Source organism: Doryrhamphus excisus, linkage group LG8 (genome assembly GCF_037039965.1).
Source record: "Doryrhamphus excisus strain RoL-2023G ecotype Guam linkage group LG8, RoL_Dexc_Guam_v1.1, whole genome shotgun sequence".
In the NCBI taxonomy this organism is placed as follows: domain Eukaryota; kingdom Metazoa; phylum Chordata; class Actinopteri; order Syngnathiformes; family Syngnathidae; genus Doryrhamphus; species Doryrhamphus excisus.
The window spans coordinates 7,392,146-7,408,784 of NC_136364.1; the positions used below are offsets into that span (position 1 = coordinate 7,392,146).

General features: G+C 44.2%; 1 protein-coding gene across 1 annotated transcript in view; it reads right to left on the reverse strand.

Annotated features, from left to right (window-relative positions):
- Positions 1-16,639, reverse strand: part of LOC131134166 (LHFPL tetraspan subfamily member 6 protein) — a 60,662-nt gene continuing 44,023 nt past the window's right edge. Inside the window, exons 3-4 of the mRNA XM_058079112.2 lie at positions 2,216-2,314; positions 1-572 (exon numbers count right to left, since the gene is read on the reverse strand). Of these exons, the coding sequence (XP_057935095.1) occupies positions 454-572; positions 2,216-2,314 (218 nt within the window). The 3' untranslated portion in view covers positions 1-453. The remainder of the gene's footprint in view (positions 573-2,215; positions 2,315-16,639) is intronic.

Here is a 16,639-nt window from a genome sequence, read left to right on the forward strand (position 1 = left end):
TTTTCAATAAACATTTATTTACAAGTACCAAAACAAAGAAAACGTGCTAATGTGGTAAAAATACATCATCATTCACAACATACATCTCATTATACTTCCTTCTTTTGGACCTGCTGCATTTTTTGTGTGGGGATTATTGCGTTGGGGGGGGGGGTTGTTTTTAAGGCAAGGATGAGACGCCAGGAAGACACGGGAACACGTCACGTTACGATGTAATGGCTATTATGGTCAAGTCTTCATCACGGGGGCGCACATCACGGCAACATCAAGGAGGAAGACAAAGAGAGATAGAAGTCGTCTCGTCAAATTAAGGATTAAAAACAAGACTGGTCCTCAGAATAACATGACATGTGTGTGTGTGTGTGCTGCATTATGAAAAAGTCCCTGCAGTTTGCTGGACGAGTGGGGTCCTCCCGTGCTCCAATTAGCACCCGGAGAGCCTGGGACCATCGTTCAGTACGGGTAGTGCTTCTGCTTCTTGCCGGCGAAACACGACATCCAGGTGCACAGCAGCATGGCGCCCGCCGCCCCCGCCCCTGTGCAGTAGTAGGCCCAGCCGATCTGGCAGGAACCTGCAGACATTGGACTTGGACCTTTTAGTTGGTGGACAGGCATGACTGGAAACATCATGCCCTCTGGGGGTTGTGGTCAAAATGCTTTGGAAGACATGCTAGTAATACAAAGACTTATGCTTTTGCTTGATGGCGGCCATGTTTTTTAACCGATCTTGCTCAAATTAATCACACATATGCTTATCTGTCCCCCAACGATGCATACCAAATTTGGCAGTGATTGAACCAAATACCCTGAAGTTACAGTGGGTGTTTTGTAGAGCTATGTGAGAAAGTCATACACAGGTTTTCTATGCTAATTCATTCATTTTCTACCGCTTATCCTCATGAGGGGCGCTGGAGCCTATCCCAGCTGGTCACCAGCCAAATATGAAAATTTTCCATTTATTAATATGGACCCTCCAATTAACCTAGCATGTTTTTGGAATGTGGGAGGAAACCGGAGTACCCGGAGAAAACCCACGCATGCACGGGGAGAACATGCAAACTCCACACAGAGATGGCCGAGAGTGGAATTGAACTTGGGTCTCCTAGCTGTGACGTCTGCGTGCTAACCACTCATCCGCCGTGCAGCCCTAACATGGACTCCTACTTTTAAATTCACTAATTTCAGTCAGAGGTGGAACCAATTAACCATTGGAAAACTATCTATAGCTCATCATGGGTGCATACTAATTATCATTATTAAGATGGAATTATGTTGATTGATTATGTTATAACATAAAAAATATGTCTGACAACTGATTTAAAGATTTCAAATTACAAAATGCCATGCAGCCGGCAGTCGTGTGGTTAACGCGCAGACCTCACAGCAACGAGATCCGGGTTCAATTCCACCCTCGGCCATCTCTGTGTGGAGTCTGCATGTTCTCCCCGTGCATTCGTGGGTTTTCTCCGGGTACTCCGGTTTCCTCCCACATTCCAAAAACATGCTAGGTTAATTGGCGACTCCAAATTGTCCATAGGTATGAATGTGAGTGTGAATGGTTGTTTGTCTATATGTGCCCTGTGATTGGCTGGCCACCAGTCCAGGGTGTACCCTTTGGCTGGGCTACAGTCATGTGCTGGTTGTCATGTCATGATATTTCATCAGGACAAATCTTCATTTGTTCCAGTCCTTCTTACCTCCAGGTGTGCACTAACTACACTTTAAAAAAGTTAATGATTGTCGGTACCATTGTTCCTATTGTTCTAGGGAAGCAGAAACGTATGTAAAAAATATGCTGTACATCTGGAGTTTTAATATTTGGCATGCACCCTCTTGTTTACTTTCACATTTGGATCAGTAGCCAGCATTGCCATTTGTGGACGTTTCACTTCAGAATTACACAAGCAGCCTCAAAACGGTGCCAATCCTTAGGGACTTAGGCTGCAATTGAACCAAAATCTGACAGATTTAAGCCTTTTCTTGCTTGCATTGTTCCCATCTGGCGTTGTTGAATTAAATTCTGCAAACATCAAACGTGCTGCTTTTATAACTTTTATTGATTCCGGTTGGTTGTTTGCCCTGTGATTGGCTGGTGACCAGTCCAGGGTGTACCCCGCCTCTCGCCCAAAGACAGCTGAGATCGGCTCCAGCACCCCAGCGACCCTCGTGAGGAAAAGCGGTAGAAAATGAATGAATGAATGATTCCGGTTCTCACCGAGCTGAAACTGGTCCGAGCTGTTGTTGCACGTCTGCTGCACCTCCTCGCTGTCCCATCCCAGCGGGTAGAGCGCACAGCCGGATCCGATGAGGAGGCCTTGGGAACAAGAGGAGACGGTTGGTTAGTCATACTCCTGTTTCCCATACTTTCATGTATTTGTTGCGGCCTTCCACAAATACTACACATGCCTGTTTCACTTTTGCAGTATCATAGCGCATAGCTGTGGTGCGTTCAAGGACCCCCCAACCAAAGTGTGAAATCTTAATGCTTGATGAACAACATTAGCAATGAAACAAAGACATAAACATGAGAGAACGATGGGCTTTCCAACAGACATGAAAGCAGCACCAGTCGTCCCTCGCCACTTTCACGTTCAGTCTATCACAATTTCAAAATGAATAATGAATGAATAAATCATGTGATTTGGGGCTGAATACTGCCTATGATTAGTCAACATGTATTCATAGTGAAGCACGTTGAAGAATTAGCATAAAAAGGAACAAAAAGAAGGCATTGAGAAGCTCCATTCAAAGACGACATATACATATACATATACCGTATTTTCTGGACTATAAGTCGCTCCGGAGTATAAGTCGCACAAGGCCAAAAATGCATAAAAAAAAATGCAAAAAAACCCCAAAACATACATAAGTTGCACTGGAGTATAATTCGCATTTTTTGCGGGTAATTTATTTTCCAAACTACTTGACCAAAACAGACATTACATCCTTTTGGAAGGCAAGTTCTAACAATAAAAGAATAGGGAACAGGCTGAATAGGTGTAAGATATGCTAACACAATGGTTATTCAGCTACACAAAAAATAAACAAAAACAGAAAAGGTGTCCAGTGTTTATGTAACATAAACACTTTTTTCATGTATAAGTCGCAGGAACAGCCAACCTATGAAAAAAGTGTGACTTATAGTCCGGAAAATACAGTATATATATATATATATATATATATATATATACATATATATATATATATATATATGTAGTATCCTACCCTTGTCACTAGGTGGCAATAATATGTCGGTAATGTTGGCTGAGACACACAAGCACCAAACGTCATCTCCATAACCAGAACAGGCTTTGATTGCAGCTTTGAATGATCTCACAACAGACACAATAATGAATTATGAACATAAATGATCAATAAACAGGCGGCACGGCGGTCAAGTGGTTAGCGCGCAGCCCTCACAGCTAGGAGACCAGGGTTCAATTCCACCCTCGGCCACCTCTGTGTGGAGTTTGCATGTTCTCCCCGTGCATGCGTGGGTTTTCTCCGGGTACTCCGGTTTCCTCCCACATTCCAAAAACATGCTAGGTTAATTGGCGACTCCAAATTGTCCATTGTTTTGAGGAAAAAGCGGTAGAAAATGAATGAATGATCAATAAACATATGTAATATGTGTAATATATTGGACGTTCTTCTCCTTCATGAGGCTTATTAAAAGACTTGGCCAGCATGTAAATGGTCGTCCTTCACCCAGCGTGACCTCATGCAGCACGTGCAGAGATGACATCCGTAGGACCGTTTGTCACCTCGTCGATGTAAAGCACTCAAAGACACTTTACATGCAAAACGCAAACAAATCGCAAAATCTCTCACTTTTTGTCTCCCATTACGTTTGTTATTCCTCTCTCCATGCAAATGAATCATGGCTAATTAATTAGACCCCCACCACCGCCGTAAATAGATCACACTCCCATGGGAAACCCCGGGTGGGAATGATTGCAAATGGAGAGGTGGGGGGTGGGGGGGTCAATATAAGATAATCAGCAGCTAAGAGGAAAGTCCGTGAGTCAGGGAGACCATCTTGCCAGCCCATCTTTCCTCATAAATTGTAAAAAAAACTTTCAGTAATGAGCTAATGAGTGAGAAGCAAAGCCTCAGGTGCATTCATGGACTCCTAGGAGATGCCTTCAAGTGCAGTGACTCTGTGCGTTCCTTCTTGCTTTTCATGTTTTTATTTGGAAAAGCGTCTATACAAGCTGACAGATGTCAGATGTCGGACTGAGGCAAATTTTTTCTGATAAAATGACAGCTTTTTTCCCTCATTTCTGCCTTTCCTTATATTGACTTTATATTTTGCCTTCATATTTGAACATAACTTTTTCTGTAACTTTATCCTTCTGAAAGTTCCAACTTTATTCATTGTTTAATTTGAACACTTAAAAAAAAAAAGAGAATGAAGTGAAGCCAGTATTAGTTTGCTCCTCAGTCACACACTGGTGGTGGTAAGGTACATCTGTAGTCACAGCTGCCCTGTGGCTGCCCATTCGCGGCTCCGGCCTCTCTGACCATGCCCAAACATTCATTGAAATGAAGTCAAATTACGAATAAAACATTCACGAGATGCATTCAAAGACGTTGTGAGTAGTGTAGTATTCCACACAGGTCACTAGGTGTCAGTAATGATACATCGATGAGACAACTGCCACAGCAGGAAGTAGAAAAAGAAAAAGAAGGAACGTGAAGACGATGGATGTGTGAGTTGATATTATGTCTTATTTATGTTTTATTATGTCTGTCTATATTGGGTAATATTTAAAGGTGACTAGGGGTGTTATTTCAAATCTAGAGGGCTCTAATCATGTTACAAAGTGTATTTAAAAGGTATTCTTTGTTCTAACTAGCAAAATATTCAATAAGGACTTCTACTTGGTGGTCACGGTCGGGTCTGGACCAGTACCAGTACCAGTACCAGTACCAGTACCAGTACCAGTACCATCAAAGTCTCATGCATGTAGACTTTGTAGAAGCAGAGAAAAGCTTGATTTATTTGAGATATAATGTTTTCCATAAACATGCCGCCCTGGGGAAGTGCAGCTCATTTTTATTGGCCCTTGGTAATTAAATGAACGTATGATTAATGAGATATATGATTAGTTATTACACTCATAAAGTGAATATGTGGATGTTTTGTTCAGGATATTTGGCATACATTGACATACATTGTGGCTACCTCGATTCCTGGGTGGCTCCCCCGATCTATGGGTGGCTACCCCAATCCCTGGGTGGGTGGCTACCCCAATCGCTGGTGGGGTGGCTCCCCCGATCCCTGGGTGAGTGGCTACCCCAATCCCTGGGTGGGTGGCTCCCCCGATCCCTGGGTGGGTGGCTACCCTGATCTATGGGTGGCTCCCCCGATTCCTGGGTGGGTGGCTACCCCGATCTGAGTGGCTACCCTGATCCCTGGGTGGGTGGCTACCCCGATCCCTCGGTGGGTGGCTACCCCGATCCCTAGGTGGGTGGCTACCCCGATCCCTGGGTGGGTGGCTACCCCAATCCCTGGGTGGGTGGCTACCCCAATCCCTGGGTGGGTGGCTCCCCCAATCCCTGGGTGGGTGGCTACCCCGATCTCTGGGTGGCTACCCCGATCTCTGGGTGGCTACCCTGATCCCTGGGTGGGTGGCTACCCCAATCCCTGGGTAGGTGGCTACCCCGATGCCTGGCTGGGTGGTTACCCCAATCTCTGGGTGGCTACCCCTCCCTGGGTGGCACCCCAGAGGCTAAAGACATGCCTCAATGAGTTTGATGTAGGGGAGGCCCATCAAACAGGGGCAGGATAAAGTAGAGCAGATGCATACTTTGGAGTGTCTAGTAAAAAAAATACAAATAAAAAAATTTCCGTCACTCCAGCTCAGGATCAAAGTGGTTCCAGGGATTTTCATCCGTGACAAGTGAACCGCTTCTCCTTCCCAAATTTCAACTTTGAGCCGAGCGTCACGGGAGGAAAAGTGACACGGCGTAGGATTGGATGCAAATCCTCGCCCATGCAGCCGACAGGGTCGCAAGCGTGAACGGCATAATGAGCGCGTGCGCGTTCTCGCGTCTTACGTAACATGATCAGATGGTCTTTTCATTCAAATCTGCCAGCCTGCGAATGTATTCCCAATTAATATTTAACAATATCACAGATTCTCTTTCAAGTGTGACGCAGGGCGGCGTGGAATCAAACTGAATTTCCTTACAGCTCAGAAAATAGAAAAAAAAAATCTATACTGCCAGACGTTGGCAGCAAACGCTGATTTCTTCTACTCTTTTTTTTCCTTTGATGAAAGCGTGACAAACATTAGAAGTGTGCGGCTGTGCCGTGCAACCACAGCATTGTTTCAACGTCAGGACACACCAAGAGTTTCACTTTAGGGAGAAGCCATCAAACGCCTCCCATGCGTTCTTTCAGCCTTTAGAGCGCCTGGTAAATTATGTCTGCAAAACAAATATACTGACGGCTAAAGACTCAGTATATTTGTCAGTATATTAGGAAGTGGTCACAATAGCCACGTTTACATGAGCAGTTTTCCTCTTTCCGAATGGAATCTTTCCAAATGACCTTTCCGAAAGAAATGGTATATGGTAATATCTTGTTGCATTCATAGATCATACTGTTTATAATTTATATAATCTGCAATAACCTACTCTAGTCACTTCATTGCAATACTGTACATATTACTGTTATTATATATTGTCACATCCATACTGTTTATAATCTGTATAATCTACAATGCCATATTATAGTCATTTATATCCCTGTACATATCCTCACTGTATTATAGTCACAGCCTGTTATAGTTTTTTTTACATAGATCTGTCCATTTTTTTCTACATTTACTTACTACTAAGGTACTTATAAAATTGCACTTCTGGTTGGATGCTAACTGCATTTTGTTGCCCTGTACCAGTGACATGAGCAATAACAATAAAGTTGAATCTAATCTAATCTAATCTAATCTAATCTAATCTAATCTAATCTAATCTAATCTAACCTAATCTAATCTAATCTAATCTAATATATTATATATATTCCAATCGCGTGTCTACATGCGCCGCTATAATTAACCAGAATAGTCAATGGGGCAAAGTGTAAACACCAACATCACGTGATACCGACTTCCTCAAGTTTTTCTTTCACTTGTTGGAATAACTCCGTATTGCCAGTTTTTCCTTCGTCCAGTCTTGAAATTTAGTTTGAATCAAAAACAAACTTTCCACAGCAGTCCAGTGCTGATTGCTCACCTCCATTTTTTAAAAATCGAACAACGTCTCGAGTTGCGTGTTACGTCATATCTCAGCATTCGCTGAAAAAACGCACCCGGGAACAGGAAAAGATAAAGTTCAATCTTGCTAATATTTTATAATTAAGCTCGGCACATATTTTATATAGATATGTATTTTCTTTTTTAATAAAACTGTACTTGTGAATGGCGTATAGAAGGGTTTAGATTCTGTTCCACAGATGGCGCTAATGCACACCAAAGCTGCTATATTCATTCGGATTGGCACTTTTCTTTCGGAATGAGGTGATACTAAGGTTAGATTCTTTCCGTTTCAGCAAATGGAATATTTGGGTCCATGTATATGTGGCTAATGACACAGGAGCATTTTTTTCATGAATGTAACAATATTATATGGCATATTAATATGTCTGGCTCCCTGGCTTTAAAAATCATTGGGATTATTTTGACAGTTCAGGACTTTGTGGAATTTTAAAAAATTGGAAAAGCTTCCACCATGCATTTTCAGTCAGTGCCTCCTTTTCTGCTCGAGTCCCGTCCAAGGCGGTTCTTCTGAATCCAAAGTAGCTGTAACGCCCTCTGCTTTCTGAGAAGGTCAAGTGCTGCCGGGTTTGGAAGTTGTTTGTTTGCTTTGGCTTTCCGTGGACCGCCATTGTTTGTCAAACCTCCAGCCCATTCTGGAGTCTCGTCTGGGGGTTGCCATGGCAGCCAGCTCATGTCTGTAGGATGGAGAGCGAGCAAAACCCAAGAAGCCGGACAACTTCTTCTCATATTGAGTTTCAATTGATCTCCATTATCAGAGCGACGAGCTCCAGCCTTAATGGCGTCTCTGAAAGCTGCACCATGAACTTCAATAAATGGACTCCAACAAGCCTCCAATCAAGTCTGCCTAACACAGCCGTCTTTCTTTCTTGCCTCACCATTTCATCACCTCACTATTCAAATCACATTTCATCCCACGGAGAACTTCTTTATTCCATCCCCGCTCTTTAGTCCTTATCCCTTTTTTGTGTTTGCTACCTGATTGAAAAAGCCTCCTCTTCATGGCCTGGTGCCTTTAGTCAAAGGCCAGGGCCTACCGCTCACATCACACCTTTCTCCGCCTAACGTCATGCTCTCCAGACAGTACCTTTCAAGGTCATCTGGACAAGGAGAAAAGGATTTGCCCGCTAAGCTGCAGAGAATTTGGAGCGCCTGGGGAATTGGAGCAGCGATGCGCCTGAATGGGTCGCAGTCATTTAGGAGGTTGAAATCACACGTGGAATAAAAAGACTTAACTCAAGTCAATGTCTAATGGGAAGACTTACACAAAAGTTTTGGGTCATTCCACCGACAGGATGTGGAGTGCGGGAACTGGCTCTTTGGTCCATTCATGCCATGGGCATGCTCATGCTGGCGGGCATCTTATGGGGGTGGGGGTAATTAGTTCCAGAAGAACTACATGTGCCTGAGCAGATATTATATTCTATTATTATATATATATATTATTATATTATATTGTACTCATACGTCCTTCACAACTCCTTAAAACCTGAGTTATATATTCATTCATGTACATATGCTTTATTATTCATTTTCTACTTCTTATCCTCAAGAGGGTCGCGGGGTATACTGGAGCCTATCCCAGCTGTCTTTGGGCGAGAAGCGGGGTACACCCTTGACTGGTGGCCAGCCAATCACAGGGCACATATAGACAAACAACCATTCACACTCACATTCATACCTATCGACAATTTGGAGTCGCCAATTAACCTAGCATGTTTTTGGAATGTGGAGGGAAACCGGAGTACCCCAATGGTGGAATTGAACTCAGGTCTCCTAGCTGTGAGGCCCGTGTGCTAACCACTCATCCACCGTGCAGCCTATATGCTTTATTATTCATTCATTTTCTACCGCTTATCCTCACAAGGGTCGCGGGCGTGCTGGAGCCTATCCCAGCTGTCTTCGGGCGAGAGGCAGGGTACACCCTGGACTGGTGGCCAGCCAAACACAGGGCACATATAGACAAACAACCATTCACACTCACATTCATACCTATGGACAATTTGGAGTCTCCAATTAACCTAGCATGTTTTTGGAAGGTGGGAGGAAACCGGAGTACCCGGAGTAAACCCACGCATGCACGGGGAGAACACACAGAAAACTCCACACAGAGATGGCCGAGGGTGGGATTGAACTTGGGTCTCCTAGCTGTGAGGCCTGCGTGCTAACCACTCGACCACCATGCAGCCTATATGCTTTATTATATTACAGTAATAGGAGCTACTGTAAACATCTTCATTGCTGTGTTTGTCTTTCATCATGTTGAATACAGGAAGTGAATAAAAGCATAAGTTAGGGATTTTCCTTCTAACGGCATTCTTTGATTCACAGGAAGTCAGCCGGGCGTTTTAGGGAGGCTTACCGTGCCTGCGGTGAGCTTTTCTGCCAGTTGAGCCTCTGTTTCCCTGGAAGCCCGACGGGGGTCTAAAGAGGTACTCCAAGCGTGGGTTTGAACGCTGAGTGGGGACGTGAGGGAATGAAAGGGACTTAGGAGCAAAGTTGGGAGTCTTATCAGGCCTGACTGGAGTGTTTTTACCAACAAATATTGTACAACGTGCTAAACAGAAAACATGGCGTGTGTCCCTTCATCTCAGGATTAAGCCGCTAAAGAAAGTACAGCTGCAACACCAAACAAATACACAGTATTTACACACATAAAAGTCAAACAAAACTGTATTATAGAAATCAAATCACACATGAAACCTGTTTTTGGTAGAATGGAATTGGCCAATAAAAACGGAATCTACTGTTAAAGCTGAAATTAGCAGCACAAGATTGAAGTGCTGTCATTGCGATGAGAAGGAACGTTTGTGTGGGGAAGTATTTCCCTGGTGGACCGCTCGATTGTGGCAGTTTAACTCCGCCTGCCACGCGTGAATGGAAGCCAGCTGAGTTAGCTTAGCTTAGAGTTGCGGAACATTCCAGAGAAATTCCTCCGTAGGCTGTTAAGCTTAAATGCTGACCATTTGTTATTGGGATATGTTCTCACTCCAATGTGAAGGCACTTCTGGAATGTAAAACACGAACGACTCTGGAGAAGAACGCTTTGCTAAGAGGGATCAGTATTTGATGAGTCTGGTTTTCTGACGTGGACGACAGCCGTGTTCAAACGGACTGAGAAGTCCCGTGGCATGCTGCTAATGTGGGTCAGCACTGTCACTTTTGAGGGAGAAAGCCCCTTTATCATGTCCGACATCTTTCCTTGGCTCGCTCAGTGATGGATGAACAGCATAAGCACACCAACAAAGACACAAATAAACTCCTTTTAGCGAGGATGTACGGTTTGGACATGTACACGTACTTTAAGGAGATTCTAAGTAGAGCTTCAAAATGCAACAAGAAAAAACTATTTAATGCAAACAAGCATAAAAAAAACTGAACCCCCACCTAAAAAGGAATAATGTCTATAATTAATAATTCATTCATTAATTTTCGACCGCTTTTCCTCACGAGGGTCGCGGGGGTGCTGGAGCCTATCCCAGCTGTCTTTGGGCGAGAGGCAGGGTACACCCTGGACTGGTGGCCAGCCAATCACAGGGCACATATAGACAAACAACCATTCACACTCACATTCATACCTATGGACAATTTGGAGTCGCCAATTAACCTAGCATGTTTTTGGAATGTGGGAGGAAACCGGAGTACCCGGAGAAAACCCACGCATGCACGGGGAGAACATGCAAACTCCACACAGAGATGGCCGAGGGTGGAATTGAACCCTGGTCTCCTAGCTGTGAGGTCTGCGCGCTAACCACTCGACCGCCGTGCCACCCAGACAATTATTAATAATTAATTAATTAATTATTAGGGCGGCACGGCGGTCAGCTAGGAGACCAGGGTTCAATTCCACCCTCAGCCAGGGTTCAATTCCACCCTGTGTGGAGTTTGCATGTTCTCCCCGTGCATGCGTGGGTTTTCTCCGGGTACTCCGGTTTCCTCCCACATTCCAAAAACATGCGAGGTTAATTAGCGACTCCAAATTGTCCATAGGTATGAATGTGAGTGTGAATGGTTGTTTGTCTATATGTGCCCTGTGATTGGCTGGCCACCAGTCCAGGGTGTACCCCGCCTCTCGCCCAAAGACAGCTGGGATAGGCTCCAGCACCCCCGCGACCCTCATGAGGAAAAGCGGTTGTAAATGAATGAATGAATAATAATTGTCTAGAACAATGTCCATTTTTCTAAGTCCATCCCCAAAAGAGTGACATCCTTCCTTAAGTCCTGTGTGAAGTGCAGCGTGACAAAGCCAGCTATTAGCCACACAGACATGACCTGAAGCGCCATTGCTCCAACATCTCAGGTGGGATCTCCTTGTCATGCCAGTAACGCCGGAAGCCATCAGGACCGTCAAGTGATAAGAAAACGTCTTCCACCTTTCAATGTCCCATGTTTGGTTGTCTCCTGCTAATTCCAAACCTTAATAGAAACCAGATGTTTCTTCTCTGGCATCTGATGGTTATGGTTATGCTCTTAAAATTTGGATCAGGAGCATCGTGGCTCTCCAAGTTTACAGAGACCTGGTCCAAAAGTCAGCCAAGACCCACAGGGACATCATGGTCATCAGCTTTTAAAAGGGACGAGAAATCAAAGACAGCGAGAAAGTTTCATGTTCATAGCAGCCAAATGAGTGGTGAATATTTCAGCGTCCTCCGCGTCGTGCAGACATCATACCGGTGACAGTGCCACGGTGCAGCGTGGGAGCACATCAACAGCACCAACTTCTTCTTCTTCTTCAAAAGACGATGCGGCAAGTGCTTCAGGGATCCTCCCACTAAGAAGCCTACAAAGCCAAAGCTTGTTTTGTAGTGCCTTGTCTTTTTTTTAAGTGACGCATTCACTTCACAGGCACCCCGGCTAGCGTTTTTACCCTCGGGGGGGGGGGGGGGGGGGAGTCTGAGTTTGAAAAGCCTTACACAACTCTTGCTAACCAAATATTCCCCAAGCACACAAGTGCACACAACACAAACGCAAACAGTAGCAGTTTGAGACGCAGGCAAACAGGTTGGCGAGCTAGCGTGTCGCATGCGATAAACAGTTGGTGTTTGTTTACAGAATGGCTCAAGGTGTATTTTGCTGTAAACAACAAATAATCGCGTGAAGGTGACTATAGGGGTGCTATTTTATGTCTATGGGGCTCTAATAATGTTCATTCATTCATTCATTTTCTACCGCTTTTTCCTCACAAGGGTCGTGGGGGGTGCTGGAGCCTATCCCAGCTGTCTTTGGGCGAGAGGCAGGGTACACCCTGGACTGGTCGCCAGCCAATCACAGGGCACATATAGACAAACAACCATTCACACTCACATTCATACCTATGGACAATTTGGAGTCGCCAATTAACCTAGCATGTTTTTGGAATGTGGGAGGAAACCGGAGTAATCGTAAAACCGGGGCGACATGCAAACTCCACACAGAGATGGACAAGGGTGGAATTGAACCCTGGCTGTGAGGTCTGCACGCTAACCACTCGACCGCCGTGCCGCCCCGCTAATAATGTTAAAAACCATATTCATAAAGTCATACATATGTTTTGTATGGGGCTGCATGACGGTCGAGTGGTTAGCGCACAGACCTCACAGCTAGGAGAGCCGAGTTCAATCCCACCCTCGGCCATCTCTGTGTGGAGTTTGCATGTTCTCCCCGTGCATGCGTGGGTTTTCTCCGGGTACTCCGGTTTCCTCCCACATTCCAAAAACATGCTAGGTTAATTGGCGACTCCAAATTGTCCATAGGTATGAATGTGAGTGTGAATGGTTGTTTGTCTATATGTGCCCTGTGATTGGCTGGCCACCAGTCCAGGGTGCACCCGCCTCTTGCCCGAAGACAGCTGGGATAGGCTCCAGCACCCCTGCTACCCTTGTGAGGATAAGCGGTAGAAAATGAATGAATGAAGGAATGTTGTGTATGCTCTAACTATGAAAACATCACATTTATTAACATTGAGTCATTCATTAATTGCAGTTGGTCGGGTCGGTAACTAATTAACCACCATAAACGAGGGAGGATTGTCGTTATGGTGAATGTGAGTCACCGTTCATACAATAAATGATGTAACAACACGGAATGTCACCGTTATGTTGCACTCACATAATCTATGTATCGCTTCCCTTCATGAGCGGCTACGCTGACATTGCAGCAACCTCGAAGAATAGCAAACACAAAAAAAGGCAGTGCGTGATGACATAACGTGTCAGGTAATCCATGAGCAGCACAAAGGAGAAGCCGGCGCTCAGCTTCTGCAGGGCTTGACATTTTGCATGATATCAAATTGATACTACATAATCATATAATATCTGCTTGATCCTGTCTACTCAGGGATGAAAAGCTCTTTATGCTTGGATAAGTTGGAAGATTGAAAGCAAACACAAGTCAAGGTAGGGCAGCCTATTGAAATTCACGCCACACTTGCTGCCTTCTCCGAGATACGTTGGTATTACCTCCAGCACAGAAGCTAACTGGTGGAATTTTGATTGTTTCTACAATGACACCACACCCATGAGTAACATGACAGGGACACTTGTTTATTTCACTGTAAATGCCTGCGAGGAGCATGAAATATATGGAACATTCCCCTGAGGTTGTTCCTTCCCTCCTTCGTGATATGATAACATGCTTTCCACAGACACATTCATTAAAGGCTCTTTTCCACTAAAACGCCCCCGGGCCGCCTGACAAAGAAATCTATAGAGAAGCCAAAAGCAGCTGAAGACATGAAAATCCAAAAGGTACGGTAAAAGTGGTCCAACAGGCAACGCCCGCTTGGCTGCCATTCACTCCGTACTTGCACAGCAACACTGAAAAGCAGCTGCGTGGCGCACAATGTGCTCCTAATAAGCACACCATTTGTAAGAAAAGATGGGCTCTCTTTGGTGGGGTTTGCAACACTTGAGAGAATGTAGCAGCCAGTCTCCTCCCACGCACATATGCTATCCATCAGCGGCATCGGTGACGCCAAAGTCTTCTCTAACGCTGGGGAACACTTTCACTTGCAGAAAATGACTTAGCTTATAATTTGTCCACTTGCACCACAGGGATGAAGAGTAAAGAAAAGAAGAAAAGATGTTATGTTGTGATTTGTCTAATGCAGGGGTCTCAAACACGCGGACCTGAGGCCCCCGCCTTGATATGAAAGTTTAATCTTAGTGTGGCCCGCGCAAGTTTGATATGGATGCTGTGTGGTATCATGTACCCAGAAAAAATTATTACGTTTGATTAATGTTCATGTTAAAGGTTAAATAACTGTTAATAGTTATCCTCCCTATCCGTGTGGAAGTGGTAAGTTTTTGGCTATTTAATTTTAAAGTAAATAACTTGAAGGCTACCGTTTAGGTCGCTAGCTCTCTAGTTTGCGAGTTAGCATGTGTCTCAAGACCCTGCAGTTGCGCAATATGTTGTAAATAAAGAGTATAAATGTGACTATAGTCGTGTTTTGTCATGTCTACAGGGCTCTAATAATGCTTTGTTCATTTTAATCTGAATAAAATAATTTGTCTACCCACCAACTATATGTGGTTTCTTAAGTTTTTATTATTTGCTGTTTTATTATTATTATTGTATTTATTTATTACTGATTGATTGGTTTTCTTTATTCTTGATTTGTTTATTTATTTTTCATCTTATTTTGTGTATAAAAATAAAAATATATATTATATATATATAATATATATATATAATATATATAATATAATATATAATATATATAATATATATTTGAGAACAGTGGAATGTTTTATCAGAGCTTTTATTGTAGAAAATTGGAACCAAAGCGAAGTTTTTTAAATTTGTTTGTTTTTAATAAATGCGTTTTTTTTTGGGGGGGAAAACCTGATGCGGCCCAGTCTCACCCAGACCCTAGCTCCAGTGGCCCCCAAGTAAATTGAGTTTGAGACCCCTGGTCTAATGTAAATAATGTTCTTTGGGAGTGATAGCATGCTTAGTTACATACATAATACATTTGTCTTTTTTTCCAAAACAGGAGAAGGTGACACCTCTCGGCTAAAGTAGAGGAACCTTCGGGTTCTTCAGGCAGATAGTGGGCTTGGTTCTGTATATTTTCCATCCAAATAGTAGTCATGCCAAAATGTTGCGTTGCTGCTGGGTGTTCACAGTAAGCCAGTCGTACTGGACGTTTGTTTTCTTTTCCAAAAGAGGAAGCGTGTGATTGACTGCTATGAGGGAAGCATTTAAGATTAAGATTAAGATATGCCTTTATTTGTCCCTCAGTGGGGAAATTTGTAAAAATATAAAAATATATACATTTGCTACAAACAAAAAATTAAGTAACCACAGAAGAGAGTAAGCCAATATTATTTTTGGGAAATAAAAGTAAACTCATTTAAATTCTACCAGGTTCTGCATTCTGGACGCATGCTAGCGGCCCCGCCTCCAAGCGCCAACACAAAGCGACGGTATGACTGACTAAAGGGCTCACTCCATTCATGCAGTTGTTCCCTGGAACAAACCCGAACAATATCCTTGTCACATTTTGTCATGGGTTGAAATTTCATATTTCTTACCACTCCAAACCAGCAGGGGGCAGTGTGTTGCCAGACGCCCACACCCACCTTTTCTTCATAAGGTTTGCGAGTCGTTTTGAAGGCATGAAACACACCTGCTCCACTTGGCTGCATTTTAGCACGCCGTGCCACCATCCAGGCTGCTGCATGCAATTTTCAAGATTCATGGCCATCCGCTATGATGCGTTCCACTTAATTACACCGTCTGCATTCCAAAAGAAGGCAAAACTGTACAGTGCACATGAAGTCAATTTGCACAGGATTAGAACGTATTACCCGTCCGACTTAGCCACCGCGCGGCAGGTGATTTGTGCTGGAATTCCTCTTCAAAACTGCAGACGGAGCAGAGGATTAGAACAATCAAGCATCTAACTCGATCCCGCAAACAGCCTCCTGACCTCAGCTTTTATTAGTCTGGTGGAAAACGTGGCTTCCTAACAATTCATCAGTATGCATGAACATGGACAAGTCAAATGAGAGATAAAAGCCGCTAGAAGCACCAGTCAGGATGCTGACAAATAGCAAAATCAACTTGGAGCCGCGGTGCGGAGAGGTAGAACTCAGCCCCACCAAGCCCCCCCCCCCCCCCCCCCCCCCCCCGCCCCCAAATATGGCTGGCTGAAGCCCTCCTGCAACGCTTTCATGGCCACAAATTACAATGCAATTGTCAGAAGATCACAGGTCAATGCATGTGTGAAATGTTTTCCCAGGTGTAAATCTAGTTTTTTTTTATGTTAATCGCAACGCCGATGCTAATCCTCTGCTGAGCGGCCTGCCGGGGGCCACCAGTGGGCTTTTCTGATGGATTGAGCCATAAAGAAGGTGTCCGTGGACCCAACA